At 36.8% G+C, this 27,750-nt stretch overlaps 1 protein-coding gene across 2 annotated transcripts; it reads left to right on the top strand.

The window, feature by feature from the left end:
- The first annotated feature begins 12,837 nt into the window (after positions 1 to 12,837).
- On the top strand, positions 12,838 to 27,415 carry samsn1b (SAM domain, SH3 domain and nuclear localisation signals 1b). Of its 2 annotated transcripts, XM_084400891.1 has the most exons (16): positions 12,838 to 13,152; positions 15,322 to 15,459; positions 15,780 to 15,844; positions 16,831 to 16,868; positions 17,342 to 17,422; positions 17,748 to 17,842; positions 18,113 to 18,175; positions 19,737 to 19,857; positions 19,948 to 20,351; positions 23,139 to 23,213; positions 23,297 to 23,422; positions 24,347 to 24,467; positions 24,637 to 24,788; positions 25,153 to 25,359; positions 25,538 to 25,688; positions 26,842 to 27,415. In XM_084400891.1, the coding sequence occupies exons 1-16, from the start codon at positions 13,129 to 13,131 to the stop codon at positions 27,024 to 27,026; spliced, it is 2,046 nt and encodes a 681-aa protein (XP_084257017.1). In that variant the 5' UTR covers positions 12,838 to 13,128; the 3' UTR covers positions 27,027 to 27,415. The 2 variants fall into 2 exon arrangements, with proteins under 2 accessions (XP_084257017.1, XP_084257018.1); XM_084400892.1 differs by lacking the exons at positions 12,838 to 13,152; positions 15,322 to 15,459; positions 15,780 to 15,844; ... (4 more) ...; positions 19,737 to 19,857; positions 19,948 to 20,351 and adding an exon at positions 22,689 to 22,873.
- The last annotated feature ends 335 nt before the right edge of the window (positions 27,416 to 27,750 follow it).

Genomic DNA, 27,750 nt, shown 5'->3' with positions numbered 1-27,750 from the left:
AATTTTCCCAGGGTGACGAGCAAATCCGAGGCACGCACCTGGTCCGCCTCGAGCCAAGGAATCCAACGATATAAGACACTTGAGCCTACGCCTCACGGTTGATGAGTTATGAGCCGTTTCGTACTTTTGACCGCTGTAGCGCCCCCGTCAGGCCGATCGGGGCGGGCCTTGGTGACGCTGTAGGCGGTGTGAGTACTATCAGCCCCCAAAGTTTCAAGTCTCTACGACTTACGGTTTGGTCTGCCCGATCAGTTTTATGTCTGAATGTTGCATCATGGGAAAATTAACAATAACAATAGGGTTTCAGCACTTCGTGCTTGAACCCCTAATAAAATAAAATGTTACTTTCAGAGTTAAATAACTATTGCTGATCAAGAATAACATAAAACATGCATATACCAAGAGACCAATTTGAAAAGTGAACAGTTGGATCAACTTAAAAAAATTAAGTTTTCTCAACTTAAATTATCACGTTTTTCACGATAAAACGTGATAATTTAAGTTGAGAAAACTTAATTTCTTTAGGTGTTACCAATTGAAGTAATTTTTTTAAGTTGATCCAACTGTTTACTTTTTACAGTGTTAGGTCAGATAATATTTAATTTATCAAATATCAACAAATTCAATTACATCACAACTGTTTCTCCCAGACATCAATGAGATTTAATGGAGACCAAATTGAGTCTCAGTCTCCTACTTTTCAGATTTTTCTTTTGAGAACAAAATTATTTTCATTATCCCATATTAAAGGAGTAGTTCACCCAAAAAAGAAAGTTATGTCATCATTTACTCATCCTCAAGTTGCTCCAAACCTGTATGAATTTCTTTCTTCTCCTGAACACAGAAGAAGATATTTTGAAGAATGTCTATAACCAAACAGTTGATAAATAGTATTTTTACCATAGTATTCTTATCCATATTCTTCAAAACATTTTCTTTTGTGTTCAGCAGAAGAAAGAAATTCATACAGGTTTGGAACAACTTGAGGATGAGTAAATGATGACAGAACTTTCTTTTTTTGGTGAACTATCCCTTTAACAATGTCACAAACTTTTCAAATTTGCCAGTAAGCCATAAGCCAGCAATCAAAAATGAGATATTTCAATAAAATCTTTTGCATAGCAACCGCTGAGCAATAAAGTTTTCCTAATAGAACCACCACACATTAGTTTCTGAAGAGTCATTATGAAACATTTACATTTTCTCTAATGATTTATGGAAAATAAAGTCTTGTCTCATTTGAACTGCCCTCTGAATTTACCTGATAGTTATCTACTGAAAGCAGACAAGTAAAATCAAGTTTAATGAGACAAACAATTCATTTACATAAACCATTGCAAAGACTCTGTCCTTGACTCAGTATCTATCTATCTATCTATCTATCTATCTATCTATCTATCTATCTATCTATCTATCTATCTATCTATCTCATTAATGCTTCAATTAGTTTCACAGATGTATCTCATGTCTCTGGTTTCTCTCCAGCATACGCGAGAACAAACCCCTGTGTGCCAGACCACAGCTGTGTGTGTGTTCGTGTGTGTTGGGGTCACAGTGGGGGATAATAGCCTGCCACGGGGGATTATTTGTTAAACAATTGTAAAATGCAAATGTCTGTATTCTCTAGGCACTGTACCAACAAAAGACCCATGCAAGAGGTCATCCACGCTGTCGGGAAGAGGGCAGCGGACTCTGCTTTTAAGAAAACGATGCCATTGTAACCAGTCAGCTGGCAGAAACATCACCTGTTCTGATTATAGGGACTCTCAAACAAAGGAACATCAGGGTGACTAGTCTTACAAACAAGCAAAACTACTACATTTACAAACTTGAATGAATGAACCTCATTGGTTCTCGCATGTCAGGCGAACATGTTTGAGCTTCAGTTTTCCACAACTGATGTGTGAGTTGATGAATGTTTATATGTGATTAAAAGCCTAAACTCAATCTGTTCATCATATAAAGCGATCGAGTCTCTTCATGAAAATTGGACTAAACCACTCAATTCATTTGGTCAGTTTTACGATCTCTTTGTGATCTTTTTTGAAGTGTCAAAGTAGTTTCGTCAATGGAGGGACAGAAAGCTCTCAGATTTAATCAAAAAGATCTTCACTTGTGTTCAGCAGATAAACAAAAGCCTTACGGGTTTGAAACAACATGAGGACGAGTAAATAATGACAGAATTTACATTTTTGGTTGAGCTATCCCTTTAATGTTGCTGCTCTTCTATACAATGAAAGTGAATGGTGACCAAGGGCGGACATGACATCTTTTTGAGGAACCATTTGAAGCTCTAAAGCCTAACACAAGCAAAAATTTCAGGTAAAATACATATTTATTCTCTGTTTAAAGGAAATTTAGGTTGAGTATCAGCTTTTTCAAAGACATCCCTTCAGAACATGAGCACGTCCGTGTTCGCCACTAGAATTGACATCCTGCCCGACTGCCGTGTGCAAACATTACAAGGTGGCCTGGTTTCCTTTCTCTACATTTTGGCAGGAGATGACTCTGTGCGGCTCAGGGTCACCCTGATCCCTGACAACTTTCTCTCCTTCTTCTTCTTCATCGTCGTCCTCTCGTCCCCCCCCCCCCCCCCCCCCCTCCCTCCTCTTCCTCAGCTCTGTTTGTTTTTGTTCTCTTATCTCTCTCCGGCTCTGCTGTCCCCTGAAGCTGTCTAAGCCATCGTTTTGTCCTTGTGCTGCCAAAAAGAAAGCTGAAGGATTGGCTGGCACTGGCTGAGTTTGCAAAACTCCTACGCTGGAAAGTAGGACACCAACCAATAGCGTCTGATAATGTCTGATAATCAAATGGAGCTTCACTAACAGTACACAAGGTGTCCACATTTCAGTTGTGATTACATTTTTAAGCATTTTGAATATGCTATATATATATACTGTATATATATTTATAATGTGACGTTTGACACTGAAACAGACTTCTGCACTTTATGTACATAGTGTATTTACTGGCCAAAGTCATAACGACATCCATAAAGTAAATAGTTGCATTGCCATTCATCCATCGCCATCATGTTCAGGTTCAGATAGTCCTTCTGCCCTGTTCTCATGCTTCGTCAGACATCATACAAATAACAGCCTTGAGAAACAATGAACATCCGCTCACCCCGCACGGAAAGGTGAGAGAGAGAGAGACCGAAACCTGCCCATCCTCAGGAGGGCTGTAAAAATTGATGTGCCCTTTTGGCTTTGCTGGCACTGACCTCCACATCAGACACAGAGCGATGGCTGCAGTTTTACAGTCCAAGGCCCGATCGGCTGATTTTTTAAGTTATCAAGGATTCCGCAGAGGGCATTTAACTTGGACGTAGCCCAGAAACTCATAGTGGAGCTTGTTATGTCTGAAGGGTATGTCATGATTTTTAACTAGCGGTAGATATCCAACAGCGTAGAGCACAATTAACTCTTGAAGGTAACAAAAAGAGGCATTTTGGGAAATCAACACCTTCTAAAACTATCCTTTCGTTGAGAAGCAATGAGAGCCTTTATCTATCGCATGCCTGTGAATAATTACTTTTTTTTTTTTTACCTCAGCCATTTTGTTGCTTGCTGATAATAACAGTGGTCCCTAGTGAATTCTTATTAGGGTGTGTTGACCTTGAGAAAGCACACACACCATTGACATCTTAACTAAGACCGGAACATGCTTTTACAATCCTTCTCGCTTCGTCTGCTTGCACCAACTGAAGTGGAAAAACCAGTGGAGGTTCAGGAAGTATAGAATTTTATGAGGTGTTGGAAGGATAAGACGTCTCCTGATGCACCACAACCTCCGGCATTTACTCCCCACAGTCGTCCCTCCAGTGACTGGGACTTTGTCAAGTAAAACACGTTCCTCAACAAATATTCTTGTTGGTCATGGGACACCAGAATGAAATGTCTTTTAAAATCCAATTCAGTTGTAATTCAATTTGAATTCAAGGAAGGAAGTAAACGTAAAACTTTTTTTTTTTTTTTTTTTAAGAAACTGATACTTTTATTCAGCAAGGATTCATTAAATTCATCAAAAGTGAGAATAACATTTATAATGTTACAAGCGATTTATATTTCAAACAAATGTTGTTTCTTCTATTCAAAGAATCCTGAAAAATGATCATGGTTTCCACTCAAAATATTAAGCAGCACAACTGTTTTCAACATTGATAATAATAAGAAATGTGCTTTTCGTTTTTTTAGAACGATTTCTAAAGGATCATGTGACACTGAAGACTGGATTAATGATTTTACAGGAAAATTACGTTTTAAAATATACAAAATAGAAAACATTAAAAAATCTTACCAACCACAAACATTTAATCGGTAGAATCAGGGGTATGATATAGGATGATATTAATGTTTATTAAAATCATTAAAAATTATAATCATAAAAATGTGAACTCCTATGGGTCTATGGAAATGAAAATGTATGTATTTTTAGAGCTCTTAAAGTTAAAATGTTTTATTAACTGTCACTGTGAATTAAATGACAAACACAATAGAAATGCTGTCAGCATGCTGATATTTAAAAAAAAGTATAATCTAGAAAAACTAGTTGACCTTATTAATTGAGAGACTAGTCTAATTAAACTCCACCTTACCCATCCCTAAAGGAAAACACCATCCATCTGGACATCATAGACCAAAAAAAAAGAAAAAATCTTATGAAAGTCAGGCCTACTCTCTTCCCTCTGGAACAAAAACATAAAAAACAAACATTCCCTGGAGGATACAAAAGAAGGAATCAAAAGCTTCCAAAACTTAATTCTCACACTGAACTAGTGTAAGCAGTGTGTTCTCGTTTGCTGAGAGTAAGGAGCTTCTTGCAAGCGTCTCAGTACCACAGTCACACTATAGAATAAACACAAGTAAAATGAATAACTTGAGAATCAACATAGAATTCCCACATCGCCGCCGCTAAGACCCTTTTCCGCTAGCTTTCCAGATTCTAAAAAAGAATGGGTCTGTGTTGACCAGAAAACAGGTTTAACATTCAATCCCATTAAAGTATACATGCAGACAACTGCAGCCGACCGTAGAGAAATCACAAGTACCAGCACAATAATGCACGCAGTGGGAATTAAGACTGTGTTCCATATTGTGTTACAGCTAGCGGTCTTTTGCTGAGGGTTTGGATATTCACCTCCCCTCTGACTGACGAGTCTTAATTTCTGCCAGGCTTCACAGGAACAGGCCTCTGTTTAGATGTTCCTGCATCTGGGGAAATGTTCGCCTTATTACATTTTGTCACAATAGCTCCCTTGATGAGACTTCTTAGTTTCACAGCAATATTCAGTGGTTCTCTGATTAAAAGGTGTATATAACACCCATGACCCATATATATAAATATATATAAACACACGATGTTAATTGTTATCAAAAAAAGCCTAATGTCTTTGAATGACACAATGTGAAATCTCCACTATATGATCTACCTATTCTGATAATGATGTTGCTTAAAATGAACCTGTGCTTAGTCTTTAAAATACACACCCCTAGAGGTGCCTGAGGCCTCACACAGACACGGTCTTGTAAAAAGGGAAACAACAGGCCAAAATAGACCAATTAAAAGAGAACAAGCATTGCAAGTGCTTTGTCATCATTAAACGGGAACAGTTTTACGGCGCCTGCTTGCACCCTCTGGAATTAGCCTTACTGTCACCAACCCGCTGGGAATGAAAGGGCAGCTCACGGCTCAGGGTCGCTGGAGGTCACGGGTCACTGAAAGGGCAGCGAGAAACCTGTGGACATGCACGGACACGCAAACACACTAAAGAACATCAAGCTCAACCACTTGCACTTATTAATGCACCATAAAACCTATAAAACACAACAAAAACAAGCTCCAAATGAAATGGAGTGTGAAATGCTGATCATAAACTGGCCGTCTTTGTCTTGATTGGAGGGGTGAATGCAGGCCCGAGGCCAGACACTGTTGACTGACATTTGAGTGTAGAATGACGTTTGTGTCCCGCCCTGTGGCAGAGTCACCATGGCGACCGCAACTGTCTGATGCACGTCACACTCGGATGGCATCCTGAGACACAGGGCACTCTCTGAGAATCACACGCGAGGCCTACACGTACCCGAGTCGATGATGTCCCTAAAGAGGCAGATGGGTCAGCTCTGCATGGGCTTTTAGCACTACTGTGAAAAAATGATTCACACAAAGGTGATTGATACGTGTTCGTGTAACATACCTACCCTAGAAAAACACACTTCATTGACAACTCAAAAGGAGGCAGTATTAAGGGGAGGGACATTCTCATTCTTGAGAGTATTCGATTAGGCAAAATGAGTGAGTGCAGGATGAGTCATTCATATTTGTGATCTGTTTACCTAGAGGAGAAATTAAAAGTGTGTATATATCTGCTAAAAGAAAGAAATACACCAGCATAGGCAGCTTCAAAGCCTAAAAAAACAATGTAAAAGCCATTTTTTTAAATTGGAACTTATTATAGTCAGATGCCAAAGAATAACATCCAAGTTCCTTAAAAAATAATAATTCAGTAGAATATCATCTAGGCCTATTATCTGTAAAGAACCCAGAAACCATTATGATAATCTGCAGCACCTATAATGTAACATCAGCAACTCTTTAAAGAGCCATATAACAACTAATAGGCTATACCATATACTGAAAGTAGTTCTCAATAAAAAAGAGCATTATTGTTTGTATAGCACCTACGGTTCTGAAAATTCTGTTTTGAGTCAAATCCCCCCAAAAAACGATGATTTTTTAAAGAAATGTATACTTCTATTCAGCAAGGATGCGTTAAATTGATCAAAAGTGACAGCAAAGACATTTGCAATGTTACAAAATATTTATATTTCAAATAAATTCTGTTCTTTTGATCTTTCTATTTCTTTTCTATTCCTGAAGAAAAAAAAATTTATCTATCATGGTTTCCACAAAAATATTAAGCAGCACAACTGTTTTTAGCATTGATAATAATAATAAAAGTTTCTTGAGCACCAAATCATCACATTATATAAACCAAATCACATAATTATTTCTGAAGGATCATGTGACTGAAGACTGGAGTGATGATGCTGAAAATTCAGCTTTGCCATTACAGAAATAAATACATTTTTAAAATATATTAACATACAAAACAATTATTTTAAATTGTAATAATATTTCACAATATTTCTGCTTTTACTGTATTTTTGCAGTCTTGGTGAGCATAAGAGGCTTCTTTAAAAAACATTAAAGAATCACATTGCATAAATTGACGTTAAACAATAAAAAATTGACGTTAAAAAAGGTTTATATATCCATTATGTCAGCAACCCGTATGCAGAGAGGTTCAAAGTTATTATTCAGTGTACCTCCTATAAAGTAACTTTAGAAAAATAGAGTTTGGTGACCCTCAGAAAGTGGTCAGTTTAACTGCAAGGAGAATCTTCATGGGATTCATTTATCTCTGCTGATAAAAGCGAATCTTGACTTTGACTGCAACATTTTAAGTCAGTCTGTGTTTGAAGAACTTAAAATTCAAGATAAGAGCAGCGATGAAGGTAACAATATTCTGCCTGATGTGCTGCGAGACTAATAACAGGCCGAGCTAATAAAGGCCACAGAGGTCAGCATGCTCTCATACCTTAGTGGGACGAGAGAGGGCGAGAGGTCGCCCGGCGCAGGGGCAAACTGTTTCACTTTTTGACTAAAGGGCGTCAAACATTCAGCAGGTCAGAAAGGAGGGCGAGAGGTCGCGACCTCTGGGGTTCAGATTCCGTGCACACAGGGTTTCAAAGGTCAGCACAGGCATGTGAGGTGCCCGAGGGAGTGATGTCCCCTCCTCATGCCACTCACCTTACTCACCTCCCGAAGGGTTATCAGGACATAAGCCTCAATACACTCTAAATCTTCCCCTCCGCCAGAAAATAACTCTGTGTGATGCCCTTGAGGTGATAGATGATGTTGTTCCTCAAAAATATTGGTGATGGATTGATGTTTTCTCTTTCTCTCCTGCAGTCCGGCTCACGAACGACAGCTCGAATCATTCCTGCCCATGAATCTTTTTGACACCGGTGCAGATCAAACCGCGGTCTGTGTCTCCTCCCGAAACCATTTCTGCTCCATCAGGATCCAGCTAGACTGCGTAATCCTTCATCAGAGAGACTAAACACTGCCAAGGCACCTCGGAGACGTACATTATGTGTGACGGGGTAAAAGAACAGCGCTGTAAACATCGGTAAAAAAATACAGACTGGGTTAAATCCTGTTACGTATTGAATCATGCATCTGTTTTACATTACCCCTGAGCTGAAAACTTTTAAGATGAAAGAACATTTGTCATTTTTAAAAGAAAAAGAAAAATCGCCAAAACCGGTGTAGCTACCTGACAGCTGACAGGAAACACATCACAGCGGGACACTGATCTGACAGCTGGGAAAAACAACGCTAAAGGCTCATTCACACCAAGGATGATAACTATAATGATATCTTTTGAAGATACAGTTCAAAAACAAACAGAGTCCACACCACAATTATAAAGATTATGGCACAGAGGACCTATTATTGTTGGAATTACTTTCAGAACGATTTCTTCCACATGGGGCATGTTCAAGTTCAAAACGGTGCGCAACGTTTTGCTACGGTTTCCGGGTTGAACGTCATATTTTCTGGAAACGGCGTGCACCGGTGTGCAACGGGGTTTGAGATACGTTTTCTCTTGTTTGGTGGGTGTGTCAGAACTGCAGTCCAATCAGCAGCAACATGTATATAAAGCACGTGGTATTAAAGTGAACTCGCACAATGGGTTCAAGGAAAGTAATTTACAAATGTGTTTGATGCAGCTTGGTATACGCAAAAACTGAGGATATTAGAAGACATGTTTGTCGAAAGTTTTATTGTAAAAAATATAGGATATCAACATAATGATGTAGTTGTTTATATTTTTAGCTTCATTGCAAGTGTATTGGTATAGAAATTAACAATGGTAATTAAGTGCTTTTCCTAAAAATGAGAAAGAAAATACAGGGTATTAAAACAGTATGAACTACAAATAAAGTCAGTATGTGAGGCTAAATAGATGTGTTTTAGTCTGAATTAGGTAAGATGTGTGCTTCCATTTCAGTTTCAGCAAATCGATTGGGATGTTCTCTTTTGTTCTGGGCAGCAATGTGCAGTAACTGTACCATCGGACATATTTTGTAGTATTAAACACATATTTATACCGACTTCACAAGGCTCCGAAAATTCTAAACAAAGAACACAAAGAATGGCCTTCTCAGCTGCCATAGTTGCAACTCTTGCGTCATCAGAACAGTGTGTTCAACGCATCACCGTTTCTGTTTAAAAAACGTTGTGCAACGTTTTGTCGGGGCTGAACGCAGCCCTGATGAAAGATAGAAACATTGACAGCCAATCAGAATCCATCCTGCTTTTAAGCGTGTGGCATTTAAATTCGGTATAATACAGAAGTTGCGATAGTCTTTTCTTCCTTATTGTGACGCACTGTATTTCCGGGTGAAATGGGTTCTAAAATAAGAAAACAAAATGTAGCATAGGACTTGATTTTGTCTATCAGGATTTGATTGGATGGTTGTGTTTTGCTATTGGTCGATCTCATGTGAGTGACAGGTTGCCACGCCCTCACGCCAGTAAACACATCATCAGAGAAGAGATGTCACTGCAAGAGGAAGGGGAAGTTGTTTTGATTAAAGATTATGAGGGCACATGAATTAAAAAAAAAAAGATGCACGGATAGCCTAAATCATTTACAGTATAATAAATAATGCAATATTCCTTAAAAAAACAGGAATTGTCCATTTTGATTTCATGGTGACTTTGAAATGGCAGACGACATTACTGCAACGTGCGCTTATAATAAACAGAAGATGATCATTCGCTGGTGTGGTATAGCTGTCGTTCTTGGTGTGAACGGGCCTTAAAGGGATACTTCATCCAAAAATTAAAATTCTGTCATTAATTACTCACCCTCAAGTCGTTCCAAACCCATAAGACTTTCAGAACACAAATGAAGATCTTTTTTATGAAATTTGTGAGCTTTCTGTCACTCCATTGACAACTAAGCAACTACCAATTTGACGGTTCAAAAAGTTTGTAAAGAGATTTTAAAACTAATCCATATGAATTGTGGTTAAGTCCTAATTTTCTGAAGAGACTCGATCGCTTTATGATGAACAGATTTCATTTAGGCTTTTATTCACATATAAACATTGATCAGCGAACATAAACAGAAGCTCAAACCTCATCGGTTCTTGTTGAAGCTCAAACGTGATGCGTAAAACAAGAATGAACCTCATTGGTTCTCTCACGCCAAGCCTAAATTCAATCTGTTCATCATATAAAGTGATCGTGCCTCTTCAGAAAATTTGGGCCAAACCGTTCAATTCATATAGATTTCAAGCTTTCAACGGAGAAAGATTTCATCAAAAAGATCTTCGTTTGTGTTCCAAAGATGAACGAATGTCTTACGGGTTTGGAACTAAATGAGGGTGAGTAATTAATGACAGAATTTTTAGGTGAACTATCCCTTTAAATGGGAAGTAAATCAGGGTTCTGAGAGATAAACCATAACCATATATGTTATTAGATCACCTTTCATTTAAAAAATCTAGTGAACATCTCTTCATCATCCGAGAGAGACAATCTGAGACAAACAAGCTTCTCGGTTCAGATCTGAGTCAAGGCTAGGGCTAATGTGAAAAGCAAAGGCCAGACTGAACAATTTACGAATTCCGAACAAGGACAGACAAAATCAATGCCGTGGCGGCTCTACACATCATCTGTGGCTCTGGGGTCTGTTCACATTTATCAAACTCCAGAGATCCACTTCCCTCGTTCACCTGTCTCACTCACTCGCCTCCTCTCAGATCATCTCTGGTGGAGAGATTTGACCAGGGGATCTTACTTACATCTCACTCATATTTTAGCCTACTACGGTTTCATTTTCATGTTGCCTAAATAATGGCCAAAAAACAATTTAATAAGCCAGTACCACTATATTATCCTAACTTATCAAAAGCAATTATTACAATGACAAAACGTAACAATCACATGCTACACATGCAAAACTTTGAAAACAGTGGTTGTGGTCCGACGTTAAAATTATAGTTGGAGCAACAACGACCTCAAGTGGGGAAGAAGAGTATAAAAAACAAGCTAGATAAACGAACATGTTCCTCAACTTTTAATGCTGCCAGTTTTGCATGTGCTGGTGTACAATTTGCTGCTTGTTGGATGAATATTTTGATTTGCAAAGAATTTGAAAGGCTAAGCCCTGAAAAAAAAAAAAAAAAACGTTATTAGAACCACACTGGTCTCCGGTGGACGAAACATTTACCATGGTAAACAGAGTTTCCGCCAAAAACACAACATTCTGTGGTGGAAATAACTGGAAATAACATTGATATCTATGGTAAATAACATTTGAAGCATTTTGCGGAAAAAAAAACGGCAGATTCATGTGTCTGTCTATGGCTAAGTTCATAGCTAGCATTTTATTTATCCTAAACAAACACAGCTCAGTAATATTTTCACACTTTTTGTGTAACTTGACAAAATTACATTATAATATTCTATTCAAAGGTGACATTTAGCCTACCTTAATCACCCCCCAGTTGTTGCACATTTCATTTTGGGATCTTCAAAAAAGCTTTATGCTACTGAGGCAAAATAGTTGGTCGCTCGAGCAACGACGTCACATTTGATATAGTACACTACAGTCGTAATTTATTTAACTGATTTTCACACAATAAACACTAAATGGTTTCGTTTATTTATGGGTTTAAACGCAGTAAATGTCATGTTTTTTATGTTTAAAAAAAACATATATATACATACATATATTTAATTAAATTCTAATGATACATTTTCAAATGGAAAGTCTGGCCTATGGGATAAAAATCTCCTTAGAACAGGAAGAGATCATGTAGGCTACTACTAGAGTATTATGATTTTACAGTAATAACTGCTGGTATTAATTAGATTTTTGTATTCATATATTTTATTTTACTTTGTAACCTCTAAATAACCTTCATAAATACATACATAAAATGTAATTAAATTATTTTTATTTATTTAATAAAATAATATTATTTTATTTTATTTTATTTACCCTTCAACCAGAAGAGGGCGCAAACATATGATAAATCCAATGAACTGTCAACAACACTATTCTGGGACTCAACAACCCATGAAAAGGCATATTTACCACAAACACCTCTCTGACCTTGTTCACACTCAAGCAGGAAACTGTCTTTCAGCCTCAGCTGTTTTTGTCTGTGGCCAATCAAGTTCTCATGTGTCCGGAGATTACATGTTCATATTGTACATATTTTAAGTACCAGTTCAAAACCTGCATGTCCAGGAAACAATTCCAGTTCAAAATAATCTTTAGCCGCTCACTTTCTCTATTTCATTCTGAACAGAATTTCTGTGACCGACTAACCTTGAAACTTCTCCAGGATGAGCATAAGAAAAGCACTTTAAGTCCATCCATGGTCAAAAATAGAGCTGCTGGTCATTGGTCTAATCCTGACCAACTAAAGTCTTGCAATTAAAACAACAAGGGTCGAAGGCAGTCGAATACCACGGTATTACCATAATGTTAGGGTCATGTTATGGTACCAGTATTCCATTTTTTGGGTACTTTTTACCATGATATCTTGTTTTTGGTACTTTTAAGTTGTTTAGAATATAAAAGTAAAAACCATGATACATAATTTAGCACCATGGAATGTCAAAATACTTTTTTTGTAGACCAAATTCCCTCTTAAACTTTGTTCTCTCTTTTCATTACTTGATTAATAAAACAAAAAACTAAACTGAAATCATGTCATGTGTCCTCCTGTCTCCTGCTGATGGCACGTGGACAGCACATTTGTTTTTGTGAAGGAAGGTGGTGGGTATTTGCAGCTCATTAACAGGCAGGGACGGGCACAGTGACGGCCACTGCCGCTATTGGATTATGGGAGGGATTTTCAACTTGCAATAATCTGTCAAGCCACAGACAGCCGAACAGCCACTCAATCCCAGCGGTCTGTGTGCGGGAGCTCACACACACACACACACACACACACACACACACACACACTTACACACATATGCCCCTCTCCGATAAAAGTGTGTGAAACTGTAAGGACACAGACGAAAACTTGGACAATGAACCTCTTCTGCTTCACTCTGGTAAGAGAACGCTTCCTTGTTTGCTCATTTATACTGACAGCAGGATATAGACTCAGTTTCCTTTTTTTTTTATCAGGAGTGATTCATCAGATATTCTAGAAGATTAACAGAAATGAGAGGTTGACATCTCATGATCTGAACTGATTCACGCTGACATTGTATGCCATATCAGATTTAGTTGATTATCTGCGTCTCTGCCGGTAAAATAACAAGATTAGATCATTGAGTATAACCATTGCTTTTGGTTTAACATGAGCTGTATGGTACTTGTACGTTTGTATGACAGCTTTAGTATATTCAAGAGTTGATTTTCCAACATACTTCGTATGTAAACTTCATACTTCATACTACGTAAACCAATATTTCCCAGATAACGTTGCTAAAATGCTCGTTTTAGACGTAGATATCATGATATTGTCTTAAGGCTAGAGAAAGTGGGATTGATTTGGCTGGAATTGGGCATGTTGAGCGGAGGTGAGGATTACCGTGAGACAGAGAGCTTCTTACAGCAGATCACGGATCAGCAGAGAGGAAAATGTCCTATTCATGGATCAGGAATACTACAGCTCTGAAGGTCCTGAGCTGACACTGCATCCCCTGAATCCAGATACATCCATCCAACAACAGCCTGCAGCTCCTGAACATGTGTGAGAGAAGTCTCTGGACAATCCAGACTTCGTTTTCAGAGTGCAGATCTAAAAATCATGGAGCAAGACTTTTAGCCACACATCTGCATCTTGAAAATTGTTTAAAGGCAGCCATATTGTAAAAATGTTATAAAATAAAAAGAAAACTATAGAAATATATATTATAAAGTTATATATGTCTAATAATAATATTAATAATAATAATGTTTAAAAAGTATATAAATATATTACTATTTACAATGGTACTTTTTTGGAGTATAAAGTAAAAACCATTATTAATTTAACAATTGTTTTTTTTAATATAATTAAATGAATAGTCAGATAATTATAGATAGGCCTAAATAAATAATTATATATACAGGCTGTATACATGAATTCATAAAATATACATGTATATATACATTCATAAAATAAAATAAAAACTAATAAAACTAATAAAATGAAACTTTTCTCGGCCCACACGTCCATTTACTCACTCAGTAAAAAGTACATCAAGGACAATAGGACATCATGAACGCGCCGACAGACAAGACCAAGAGTAGGTTTCTTTATGTAACAAAGTCTCAGCTTTTAGATTCTGTCAATTTTACAACGAAATTCAAACCATAATCAACTGTGGTTTTGGCGCTCTTAAATGTGGCGTGACAAATCGCTGTTGTGACTCAGTCAGTTCAAGCGGGATGTGATGTGAGCGATCTCTTACTCTGTACTATTAGTTACCGCACGAAATAAACATGAAAAAACATCAGAAGGAATGTTGAAAGAAACAGTACAACTTACTGAAATGTATCACGTCTCATGTAATCGTTCAACCAGTGTTTCAACCGAAGAAAGACGTCGATAAAACGGCTGAAACAATATGTCACCTCAGGAAAGCCATGTGTGCACCATGTGTAAACCCCAATACATTAAGAGGACAAAATGTCTCCACAAAGATGGTAATATCCGAAATCCTTCTCCGTGTGCGGACATTTTTTTGTCCCCATGAGGAAAACAGCTTATAAATCACTAAATTATGTTTTTGAAAATGTAAAAGTGGAGAAAGTTTTCTCTGATGGGTAGGTTTAGGGTTAGGCTGTGTGTGTGTGTGTGTGTGTTTGTAAAAATTATATACAGGTGTAGGCCTATATATACTTACAGTATATGATTCAATACAATCAATCTTTCAATCAATTAATCAATAAATACAATCAACCAGTAAAAACTTGTGAATACAAATTAAAAATATTATCAATTAAGGAATAATATAAAAATAGAGGAAAACATAACAAACTACAAGAATAGATTTTTGCTCAGATAGATAACAATGTCTCTTCTTCCAATAAGAATAATGATTCATCACCTTTTACCTGTCATATTTTACATCCTTAACCTTAGTGACTGTTTTAAAGGTCAATTTCTTTTTTTACATTTTGGAGGTATTTCCACTCATTACCACAGTGATTCATGTTAGTAGCTAGCAAGGCTCTTATTTCTTATATTAAGTGTCTTTCTTACTATTCTTATTCTGTGTTTGGTCCAGGATGGCTCAACTGACAGCCTGTACGAACCGGCCCAGATTGGCCTGAGCAGTCAAGACTCATTTCGGAGAGGGCCACCCAGCCCAAACTCTGCGAAGAACATGGGCGTGTGGAGTGGATCCGAGCCCTGCATCGCCATGGTGGGTTCATCCGCACGTGCCTAGAATCGCAAGGGAATTCACATGCTATTTCATGAGACTCTGAACTACAGTTATGTTGAATGTGACATTGAGGACAATATTAATAAGCAAAAGTGCTGCCACCTGTATAACCGCTGATTAATCTGTGAGTGACATGTGTGGGGTAAGGCAGGTCACACTCATTAGGAAATTGCCAAAATCCCGGCTTTTTCCCCCCATACTTTTTATCCAGACAAGAGCTGATGCACATTTGAAGTATATGACCAAATCTGAATCAAAATGAAGACAGACACTAAATATGTTCTTGTCTCTCATTTCAGAAGCTTCCAGAGACTCACACAAGGAAGACTCAGGAAAATAAGACTTTGGAAAAGGCAAAGAGAAAGTGAGTACTGGATTTTTTGGGCTGTTAATGATACTTCAAGACCTGTGAAAATTTTCCTTTTTGATTTATTGAAAAAATAGTATATTGTTTATAGAAAATGGAAATAATTTCAAAGTTATGGGAAGTTTAATTACTTCCAACCAAGTAATACAATTGATATTAATGCATTTCTCAAAACAATACATCTGTTATGGGAATGATATCATTAACATATTTACTGTCAGTGTGGCCAGGGCCACCAATTAGATCATGACGTACTGTATGCTGTGTTTCATGAGAGAGAGAGATGGATTAGGATTATATTAATTGAGACAAGTGTGAGGGATTTAGTTACTGTTCTAACCCACCTGTTTAAAGGTCACATTTGTCCCTGTTACAGCATCACATACTGGTCATGATCTGCCTTAATGTAGTTTTGATCAGAATAAGTAATGTAATACAGCCTGTAGTGTCACTGTCTTCTTGAGCTCTGAAAAAAGCACCAGTTGATTCTATGATTTATTAACTTGAACTGGCGAGTAACAATTCTATAGCCTGTTTTTATTTCGGTATCTGCTGTTTTTCCTGATGGCAGCCTTCCAAACATTAACTTGATAATATGAGTTACGATTATGTTCGTTGACCATAAAAACAATAAGTTCGGGATTTGAACTCTCCTCTCACGAGCACTCTAAATGAAACGAAGGCCTAGGCTACTACAACAAAGTTTTCTAAACTAAAAATAAACATCATTTATCAATAAAATAAATATCTAAAAATATATTGTGAAAAATGTATAACATTATATAGTATATTATTTTGCATAATTATTATTGCTTAGTTTTTTTTAATGCTTCAAACTAAATTACAACAATGCAGCCAGGGAATTAAAAGAAAGGTGTATAATATACATCTTGCTGTATTGTTGTTGTGTTATTATATATATATATATATATATGTACAATATTTATTTATTAATCATATGCATTTTTTTATTCACATAACAGGTCCCAAATACTATCGACATCTGAAGATGAGACTACAGGTCTGTTTACTTGTTTTAAAATTGAATGTATACCCAGAATTCCTTGCTGATTTCACTCACAGTTCATTAAGAACTTCAGTATAATCTAACGTAAACCACATGACTAATACTACAGTACTAATAATACTGCTGGTCAGAGAACAAAGTGTAATAGAGTTTAAAAGTCTGTCAAATTCATAATTTGAGGGTCAGTTATTTCATCCAGAACTTCATCTGTCTGGATCCGTTGCATTAAGCTTTATCTTTGTCTGAATTTTTGCTTTGTTTCAGGATTAAGGATTGAAAAAAAAAAGAAAAAAAGAACTGATTTTTGCGTTTGACCCACTGAATTCCAGCAAAGCTTTTCTGCCGTATATTTTTGAGCACTGTTAACCAAACGACCTGACCTACTTGGCCGCAGCGTCTCTCGATAACACTATTTCATTTGCCTTCCATGTTTCGCTCTTAAAATAACTCGTTATTATCTTTGACAGATCATACAGAGTCTGATGCGCACTGGCCGTCCACCAGGAAAAAAGATGACTTTGTACACGGCAAGAGCCATTTGAACTCAGGTAAGAGGTCTAAAGATGCTGCAGCGTGTGTGTGAGTGAGTGAGTGTGTGTGTTAGCCGAGGAAGTAGGGTGGGCTAGGGGTCAGAGAAAGTCGTGTGTGTCAAACAGTCTTAGTGGATTAGATCAGTGACGACACAAAGCAATTCCAAAAGCCCATGTGAAACAGAGGATTTGATTTGGGCTCAGACTGATTCACTGACAGTCAGATAAAATGTGATCAGGGTCACACTCTCTTTCCCAGACTTCACAAGTTTCCATCTAAATCTAAAGTCTGAATTGTCATAAATCCAGGGCTTGAGCTAAATTGTGTTGTATTTTAATCTAGAGACGGTCAAAGATCACCAGCGGTCAAAACTCACTAGAGAAGGGAAAGAGGAGCGGGGGAATTCGGAGAAAACTGTTAAAAATCCTTCGGTCCAGGTAAATCACAGCAGCAACACAGAAAAAATATCCCACAAAATCACTTTCATGTGTAAAAACATCAAATATTAATTTAAGAGTGGCATCCAGAAAATGTGTCTCTTGATAATACAGGATAAATTCCTCTGTGATTAAATTCTCCATTACACTAATGCGAGTCATTCATCTGTGTAATACTGCACTTTTATCATTCTTTCAATGTCAGACCTGAGATTTTTACATTAAGACATCACTCTCAAATGAATTCAGCATTGGTGTTTTTATTCACAGGGTGTGAATTTTGAAGCCTGGAATCCCAATAGAGAAAACTTTGAAGGCAGACAGCAAGACTTGGTGAGTTTCTTCTCTTGACAACTGCTTCGAACCTTGAACTTGTCATTGCACTTTGTTGTGAACAAAATGTCTTTTATGAATTATTTTCACTGCCTTCACATATGGTTCGACCCAGACTTTTTATATTTTCCATTCTAATTTTGAGGAAAAATACGCAAAATAATGCATAATGATTTAAACATGGTAATATAAAGCTTAGAGTACTACTTAAGTCAAATGAACCAAAATATTATAGATGCACCAATAATAAAATTACGCACAATATGATAAGCTGCTAAATATTTATTTTATGGCAGAAAACTGATCAATAAAAAAAGTGGCCAATATTATAATTATATACTATTTTGTTGAAATAAATTTAAAATAAAACACTAAAAACTAAAATTAATCATTTTAAATGCAACCTTTAGGATCACAACATTATAATGTACAGTATTATTTAGAACTTTAGGTGAGCATTAGATAACGGCAAAGGTAATCTAAATGTAAAAATAGGGGAAATGAGCATGCACAATTAATATTCATAATCGACCAGTACAAAGACTGATAACTGATATGGTACTGATATAATGTGCATCCCTACAAAATATTTAATAAAAAAACACATAAGATGTGAAGGATATGTAGAAATCTGTGGGCATAGACATTGCTTGGGCCTGCTTATGGCCTCTGACATTATGTAAAAATAATCAAACTGTAATTAGAATAAAAAAAAAAGGATGAACCCAGCTAACAAGGAACATTCTCAGAACTTTGGCTAACGTTCTAGTAAGGTTCTCTTAAAGTTACGAACAAACGTTCTTTCAGTAACGTTAATAAAATGTTCGTTCATAGTTACCTGGTCTTTACTAATGTTTTTAAAACGTTCATGGAACATTTTTTCTGAAACATTTTAGTTGGATGTTCGTCTAACATTTTTTAACTGTAGTAACTTGTTTCAGAACATTCAGAGAACATTCAAAAGTAACGTTCCCATGTAATGTTTGCAAAATTATAAAATGGAATGTTCCCTTTAATGTTTGCATAACCAATAAAATAAAATAAAAAAACTGGACGTTTTGAACGTCCAGAAAACATTCTTAGAATATATTTTGGTAACACTTAATTGTAAGGTGATAAAGTTACATGTTACTACATGTACTTACTATAGTAATAACAGTAGATTATGCATAATTACAAGTAACAAACCCTAACTGTAACTCTATAGCAAGTACATGTAGTTAATTAATATTACTCAGTGCTTATTTGTACAATGTAACTATGCCACCTTAAAATTAAGTGTAACCTATATATTTGTTAGCTTGGAAGAAATAAAATGTTTTACATAGAAATAGAGGTCAGATTATGAGGAACTCAAATGACATGTCAGTAAACGCACATCTGTGAAAGGCTTCTAATAAGGTCAGAGCCTGAGGGCAGAGCGTTAGTATTACCCAGAAGTCCCTGCAGTTTATGGAATTTCATGTGTGTTGATCTTGAGGCAGATTGAGGGAGGTCAACTGTAAAGAGCATCTCTGATCTCCCACACGTGCTGTAATCACCCAATGTCACTTTATTTCAGACCAGAAGGTCAGAGGGCGAGGATGAGACGCAAGGAAAGCTGAAGAAAATCCAGAAACTGGTAGGAGTGAAAAAGGGGGGTCAAAGTGTCACAGAGGAGTCAAGGAACAACACAGTTGATGGTGAGGTGGTGAGAAACCTAAACACATTTTATTTTTAATGTGAACTAAATAATAATACGAAAGCTGCATAATCTATGTTACTTCCTTCAGGTCATTTGACAGAATCCAATGGCAAAGACCACAGTCCTGTCATAACCTGCATCAGTCTGACCAAAAAAGCTGAGAAGAAACCCACAAGACAACCACCTCCATCCCAGCAGCCCCTGCAGGAGAAGAATGTGGATACAACAGAAACAGAGGGTTCCTGGAGTCCAGGGCTCTTTCAGGAGTACTGGAGTCCCGTGGCGTATTCTCCAGCGTGGGACACGTCCACACACACCTGCCACAGGTCAACGGCTGAACAGGTCATGTATAACTTCAACTTCACCCTCCCCAGAGACACAGACTGGGATAAATACGAGGAGCTCTTTCACCGATTGGACCCCTACAAAAGAGACCAGCAAGCCAGATGGATCACCCACTCCGTCATGGACCTGGACATGCCGGACCCCCTGGTGAGAAACTGCACTTCCGGTTGAAAAGATACAAAAGAACAGAATAGAATGCTGGAGACCAGCATTCAGAACACAAAATGCTGGTGTTTCAGATGTGTTTCAGCGGGGAGGTGCAAAACAGGGAGTGTGTTTAACTAACTGTGTCAATCAATCAATCAATCAATCAATCAATACACTGAGTGTAGCAAAGTGCTGTACAATTTCAAAGAGATAAGATAAAATACAATAAAATACATATAAAGGAAGGGATGAAAAGAAATAAAAGAGAGAGAAAAAAAGAGGAGAAAAAATATATAAATGCATCTAATCCAAATCTAATGGTCCTTACAAAGTAGCAAAAGCCTCATCAAACAAATACGTCTTAAGACAGGTTTTAAACATGTTTACAACGGTAGAGGATCTGATAGATTTTGGTGCCAGTCCGTGCGTGCAGGGCTTTAAAAGTATACAAAAGTACCTTGTACTTCATCCTAAAATGAACTGGTAGCCAGAATAAGGGATACATGATCCCTCTTTCTTGTGTTTGTCAATAACCTTGCAGCCGCATTTTGTAACTGCTGAAGACGTGACAGCGAGGACTGACTTACACCCGGGTACAAAGCATTGCAGTAATCAAGACGTGAAGAAATAAAAGCATGGATTACTCTCTCCAGATCACTGAAAGATAAGACAGATTAATAGCAATTTTTCACAGTTGAAGGAAACTATTCTTCACAACTGAATTGATTTGTCTGTTAAACTTTAACTCTGTGTCAAAAATAAATCCCAGATTAATGACCTAAGTATGCAGATTGGATGGCAAACAGAGGCCCTAGACTCGTTATTTGCACAGCTACTAGGGTCTTTTTCTCATTTAACTGGAGAAAGTTATTATTCATCCAGCATTTTACGGTTTTTAGACATTCAAAAAGGAATTGAATGGATTTATCATCTCTAGACTTTATAGGCAAATACTTGCTGTGTCATCAGCATAAAAATTATACAAAATACTGTATTTCTTAAAAATAGAGCCAAGAGGGAAGCATATATCTCTGGTATATAAATATAATAAAATAACACTGGTCCCAAAATATAACCTTGAGGGACCCCAAAGGTAATAGAAGCAATAGATGACAAGAAATATCCAATTTTAACAGAAAAGGTTCTATTTTGAGGATAAGAGGCAAACCAACTTAGGGTAGTTATTGGATGCCCACATGCTGCGTTAGATGTTCAATGAGGATAGTATGGTCAATCGTGTCAAATGCTGTGCTAAGATCCAGCAAAACTAAGGCAACACTGCTACCAGAGTCAGTTTTCAATATAAAATTGATATATATACTGTATCATAAAAATTCTGTTAGAGTATGTACACTGAAAAAATGGTGTAGAAACTATTTTTAATCAGAAATTGCTAGTAAATTTCACAAATAAATTCACAATTTAAAATGGTAATTGTCACCAGCAGTTGCAAGGAACAAATAAGTGGCGGGAAACTAAACAAAGGAGAACATGTGACTGAGAAAGCAAACCAGAAGCCCATGAAAATTAAATTAATATCAAAATAACTGAATGTTCGTGACAATAATATTTAATATCACATATTTTATGTTTAAAATAATATATATATATATATTCTTAATGTAATATGCACTACTGTTCAAAAGTTTGGGGTAATTTTTGTTTTTAGAAATTAATAATTTAATTGATCAAGGATGTACATTGATCAAAGGGAACATTAAAGACATTTAAAATGTTACAAACTATTTCTATTACAAATAAATGTGGCCTGTTCATCAAAATAAATCCTGAAAAAATGTATCAAGGTTTCCACAAAAATATGAAGCAGCACAACTGTTTTCAACATTGATTGAAATGTTTCTTGAGTATTAAATCAGCATATTAGAATGGTTTCTGACAGATCATGTGACACTGAAGACTGGAGTAATGATGCTGAAAATTCAGCTTAGTCAAAACAGGAATAAAACACATTTTTAAATATATTCAAATAAAAACAGTTATTTTAAATTGTAATAATATTTCACAATATTACTGTTTTTACTGTATTTTGATCAAATAAGTGCAACTGGAGCATAAGGGACTTCTTACTGACCCCCTTTTGAATGGTAGCGTACATATTAATTAATTGATGATAACCTTAACTCTAAGTTACAGTGATTTCTTATATATACAGATCACAAACACATTACATCAGACTATCTTTAACTTATCTATAATTCCGTGTTGTGCTCTGAAACACTGTTGATGCTAATGAGCCCCACATTATTTTCTCTTGAAGAGACGCTTTAAAGTCACTGATTAGAGATGTCAGAGTAGACACTCACATCCTGTGTGCGGTTGAGGAAGTGTGTTTAGACTCGACTGCGTGTGTGAGCTGCTTCAGGCCAGCGCTGGTGTCTTCAATAAGAGTTGAGCTGCTTTCTGTCAGGGAAACTTAAGAGAAAAAAACATTTGACACAACTGACAGAATGCTTCAAAGGAAACCATCCAATGTCTCTGACAAATCAAGGAACAAACCCAAGGTAAACCCTTTTTTTTTCCAGAAACAAACAGTTTGTCCATCTATATGGTGAAAGGAGACATTACGCAAGTACTAACAGTTTGCTCGCTTAACAGTTTGTTATTCTGTTTTGACCTTTTCTGTTAACAAATGAGTTTGCAAACTATGAAAAACTGTCACTTTGTTGGCCATCTCTTCTGTGACCATAAGACTGTGATATGATCATCTAAGACACAATCAAGACAGCCACAGACCACCATTAACCTATGAAATTCATTGTGTTTCAGCGATCCACCAGCTTTGGGATTTTTGACAGACAGCAGCCCACCCAGGTCAAGGCAGAAGATAAGGGAGAAAGTTTGGTGAGTGTTTCTCTTTTTAATTATGCACATATAAAAAACTGTAAAAAAGGGTCTTGTACTGAACTCGATGCATGTCTGTGTAGCCTGTGGAAGCAGCTGAGGTGGATCCCAGTAAATCAGGAGGTCTCGGGAAGAAGATGAAGAACATCTCGCTGACCATGCGTAAAAAAATGGGCCGGAAATACACTAAAGCCCTGTCAGAGGAAACGGTGAGCGCTTGCTTGACTGCTCAGCACCTTTAAAACAAAATCAAAGCTTACCAGCCGTGTTGTTACACTCTTAAAAATAAAGGTTCTTTAGGTTCAGCAAAGAACGCTCTTCTTATCGAGAACTTTTTTCTATAGCATTTGGTTCTCGAGTTCTTTTTGAGAACTTGATGTTTTATCATAGGTTGTTCAGTGAATTGACTTCTAGGTAGTTCAACAAACTTTTCAGCACAAATAATTAGTAAAATGTCCAAAGTGCTCTTTTATATAATAGGGTCTGGGGCTGTTGAGATCCATAAAAAAGTACCATAAAAGCAGTGAATGACATGCATGTTATATTCCAAGTGTTCAGAGTCATACAGTAGATTTCATGTGAGGAAAAGACCAACTTGTAAGATTTTTATCTCTGAAAATCTTCCTTAGATCCTCTAAAAATGTCCTCATCAAGAAGACTTAATTATAGTGTAGGTGCAAAGTAGCATTTTTTTTGTCAGTTTGGGTTTAAAACTATTTTATAACATCAAAAAATGACAGAGTGAAGAGTAAAAGTTCTTTGCAGAACTTGAAAGTTTGTCCTACTACATTTATCTTGAGTAAACAGTGTGAGTCTGAGGTATTAAAGCAGTAAAAACAAGAACGCACAACGTCTCTGTAGTTTTCTCATTTATTTAAAACTTGTTCAAGAATCAGACTTGATTTGCTGTACTATAAAGAGCTTCTGAGGACCTGGTGTGGGTGGATTACATGCAGCTTCTGAGGTAAAAATGGCATTGCAGCTCTCGCGGATTAAAGACTTTGCTCCCTCGAGCGGCCCGCGGCCTTGCACGACCTGACTTTGTACCTGATGACCTGTCACGCATCAGTTTTTGGTCGGGACTCTTACCTGAGACTTTCTCTGCTAACAAACGCAGTTGATGTTTTTCACAGGGCGAGGAGCATGAAGCTGCGGCGGCCGATGTTGTGGACGGTACGATGGCCAAAGGCTGCAACCACTCCAGTAACTCGGTGGAGAGTTTGTTCAGTTTGCACAGCGGCCAGAGCTCATCTAGTAAGCTGATCTTCTGCAACTAGTAGATCACTTATTATTGGACCATTTGCATTTTAAAAAGTAAAACATACTGTTTGCTGATTTGACATTTTGGCGCAGATGTGCTCTTGACATTTCAGCCATGTGGTTTGTGTTTTACTGGTTGTTTTTGCATTTCCTGATGTTTTAGGTGGTGTCACCAGCAGCTCTGAGGGTTATAGTAACAGGGACAGCCTGCGTTTAGAAGAAGACGTGCCCTATACAGGACAGTTTTGCGGGAAAGCCAAGGTCCACACCGACTTTGTTCCCAGTCCGTATGACACAGAGTCTCTCAAACTCAAGGTAAAAACCAACCTGAGATGACAAGAAACAAACTCAACTCAGAAGTGCTAACTCAATACAAATGATTTATGTTTCAAATAAATGGTTCTTTTGAACGTTCTGTTCATCAATGAATCCTGAAAAACGTGCATTATAGTTTCCACAAAAGTATTAAGCAATACAACTGTTTTCCACATTGATATTAATGTTTCTTGAGCACCAAATCAGCATATTAGAATTATTTCTGACTTTGTTCCCAGTCTGTATGACACAGACTCTCTAAAACTCAAGGTAAAAACACCCTGAGCTGACCAGAAACAAACTCAGCAGATTGATAGTTTGCATTATGTTTTTCCACTAACATGTATTCTTTTTCGTTTGCAAGGTGGGAGATGTGATTGAGATCATCAGTAAACCTGCAATGGGAATCTGGACTGGGATGCTGAACGGTAAAGTGGGAAACTTTAAGTTCATCTACGTTGACGTGCTGGTGGAGGAAATCGTGCCGGAACCGAGGATTCGCTCTCACCGGAGGAGCAGAAGACCTCGACCCAAAACCCTTCAGGAATTTCTGGAAAGACTCAATCTGGAGGTGCTTAAACTGTACAACTAAATACTGTATCTGAAGATCAACCTGCACGATTCATATCCAAAAACATGCATTAGCTCGTTAGATTCTCTTTCAAAGATCTCATAAACAGGATGTTATGTATTATCTTTGAAGTTTAGGAAAGTTGGTGGTACTTTAACAGACAAAATTGTTACTGCAGGAGCACATTTCATCTCTGCTGTTGAACGGGTATCAGACGGTGGATGATCTTCGGGATTTGAAGGAGCAGCATCTCTTAGAGCTGAATGTGACCGACCCCGAACACAGACACCTGCTGCTAGCAGCGGCAGAAAACCTGCAGGACCCTGAATGTAAGTGGTCATAAGTCATAAAAATGTCATCAAAAATGTCATCAAAAGTCATAAAAATGTTTCTCAAAAAATGTCAGAAAAATACACATAAATGATGCTATCTTTGCATCAAGAATTGAACAATTCTAAGAATTGTTGCTGACTTTTCACTTTTATATAAAAGCTCTTACAGTTAAAGTGCTGACGTAGGATGAGCTCCTCAGAAGCTCATAAACAAACCTCATCAAAGCCGCAATGGTAAAGCGACATGCTGAAAGCTCAAGTTTTCACACATTTTCCCCCTGATAAAAATCTACTTTCTTCCACTCGGTGTATGAGAACTGTGGTGACAAAAATGTAACACAAAAAAAGGATAAGATCAAATACATTTAAAAGAAAATTTAATATATATTTTAAATTAACTACTGTATATTAAAATAAATAAGATATTATTAAATAATATATATTTAATATATTTAAATGAATAATGCAAAATATTGAGTAAATATTTTAACAAAATAACAAAATGTTTTAATAAAATTGTTTTGTTTATTATGTCATGACACAATAAATTAACCACAGAAAAAGTACATTTTGTGAAAATAGTTTTTAAATAATATATTTATATATTTAAATAAAATATTTTAATCTATTTAAATGAATAATATAAAATATAAAAATGTTAAATAAAAAAATTGAATAAAATTTATTTGTAAATAAGACAATTTAAATGGATAATATAAACTATTTACAAAATACTTTTAATAAAAAAAATGAATAAATTGATTTGTAAATAGAAAAACAAAATCTTTAAATTGTTCACAATGACTAGAATAGGGGTTTCAGTTTTTTTTTTTTATATATAAAAAAAATGATGCTAGTGGAAAAAAGTGAATGTCATTGAGGCCAGTTGCCTGCATGTGATGAAAGACCCGACAGGAAGTGTGTTGAGCAGTGACTTTGTGTGGGTATCCGTCTTATATAGCCACACCTCACAAACTGTATCAAACGTTGCAATACACAGTAAAACACTGCGTATGTTGTGTGTTATAACAACATGCTTCCAAGTAATGCATGAATGTTTATGCACAATCATCTGATGACATTATCATTACGTCTGTGTGTCTACAAGACCGGAGCTTGTTGTGAAAGCCTTGTTTTTAATCTGATGCAGATAATAATCAGAGTTTGGGAGAGACAAATGAGGAGCCCAAATCTCCCTCTGAAGAAGTCAAAGTCGAACTGAATGACTGTCCCAGAGACTCAGGCTGTTACATCGGATCAGACTGTTCAGACAACAGTAAAGAGGACACAGAGACCCAGCTGGCCCCTCACAGCCCACCTGCAACAGAAGCATAAACCACAGCCCTGCATAATGCTTTTTTTTTTGCCCTCGCCTGCCGCCGGTTGGTGCAAAAACTGTTACCCGCTGACCACAACCTATTTTGAATGGAGTTTTTGACTGTGTAAAGAAGCCTTTGTGTTTCAGATCTGTTGCATTAAGGAGTTTTGGTCCAGGGTTTGCCTCTGATGGCACTGAACTCTCACATCATGGACACTGTGAGAGGAAGATATTACAGATATACAGATATTAAAGATGACATGTAAATATCCTGTAAATATGGTAAGAGAGGTAAAGCTTTGCTCTTGTAAACCATGTAAACTTTGCCTTGCACATGCTAGACAAAACAAACTACTGAGATTACAAATGCATTATTTTATGCAATAAAAAGATTCTTTATATCGTACTAATTTCATCTGTTACATATACAGTCATATTAATATACTGATAGCTACTGGTACAGACGCAAGTTAATGTAGGTGGCTTCCTGAAACTAAAAGTGTCACTGAAATGCTAAAAAAAAGAGAGATCAGAAACACTCTGAAACATTGCATCATTCACACTAGTCACACTTAATTGGTTGCTGCCATCTAGCGTGAGCACTTACTAAATACATCCATACACTTTTTTTGGCAAACTGTCATTGCACAAGTAACTCAAAAGTGTTGAAAAAACAGTTTGGCAAAACATTTTCTCACATTTCTTACTAAAGTCTATCTCAAAGTATAATTGGTAACTCTT

Source organism: Rutilus rutilus, assembly GCF_951802725.1.
Source record: "Rutilus rutilus genome assembly, chromosome: 25".
Taxonomy (NCBI): Eukaryota; Metazoa; Chordata; class Actinopteri; order Cypriniformes; family Leuciscidae; genus Rutilus; species Rutilus rutilus.
The sequence above is the reverse complement of the archived record's forward strand: the minus strand, read 5'-3'. Positions and strand labels throughout refer to the sequence as shown.

Excerpts from the sequence above, each read along its gene's own strand:
- samsn1b (XM_084400891.1), top strand. The coding sequence starts at position 13,129 with ATGAACCTCTTCTGCTTCACTCTG. Across the intron at positions 24,789-25,152 it reads CAGAGTCTCTCAAACTCAAG|GTGGGAGATGTGATTGAGAT; the intron begins GTAAAAACCAAC and ends TTCGTTTGCAAG. Across the intron at positions 25,689-26,841 it reads AAACCTGCAGGACCCTGAAT|ATAATAATCAGAGTTTGGGA; the intron begins GTAAGTGGTCAT and ends AATCTGATGCAG.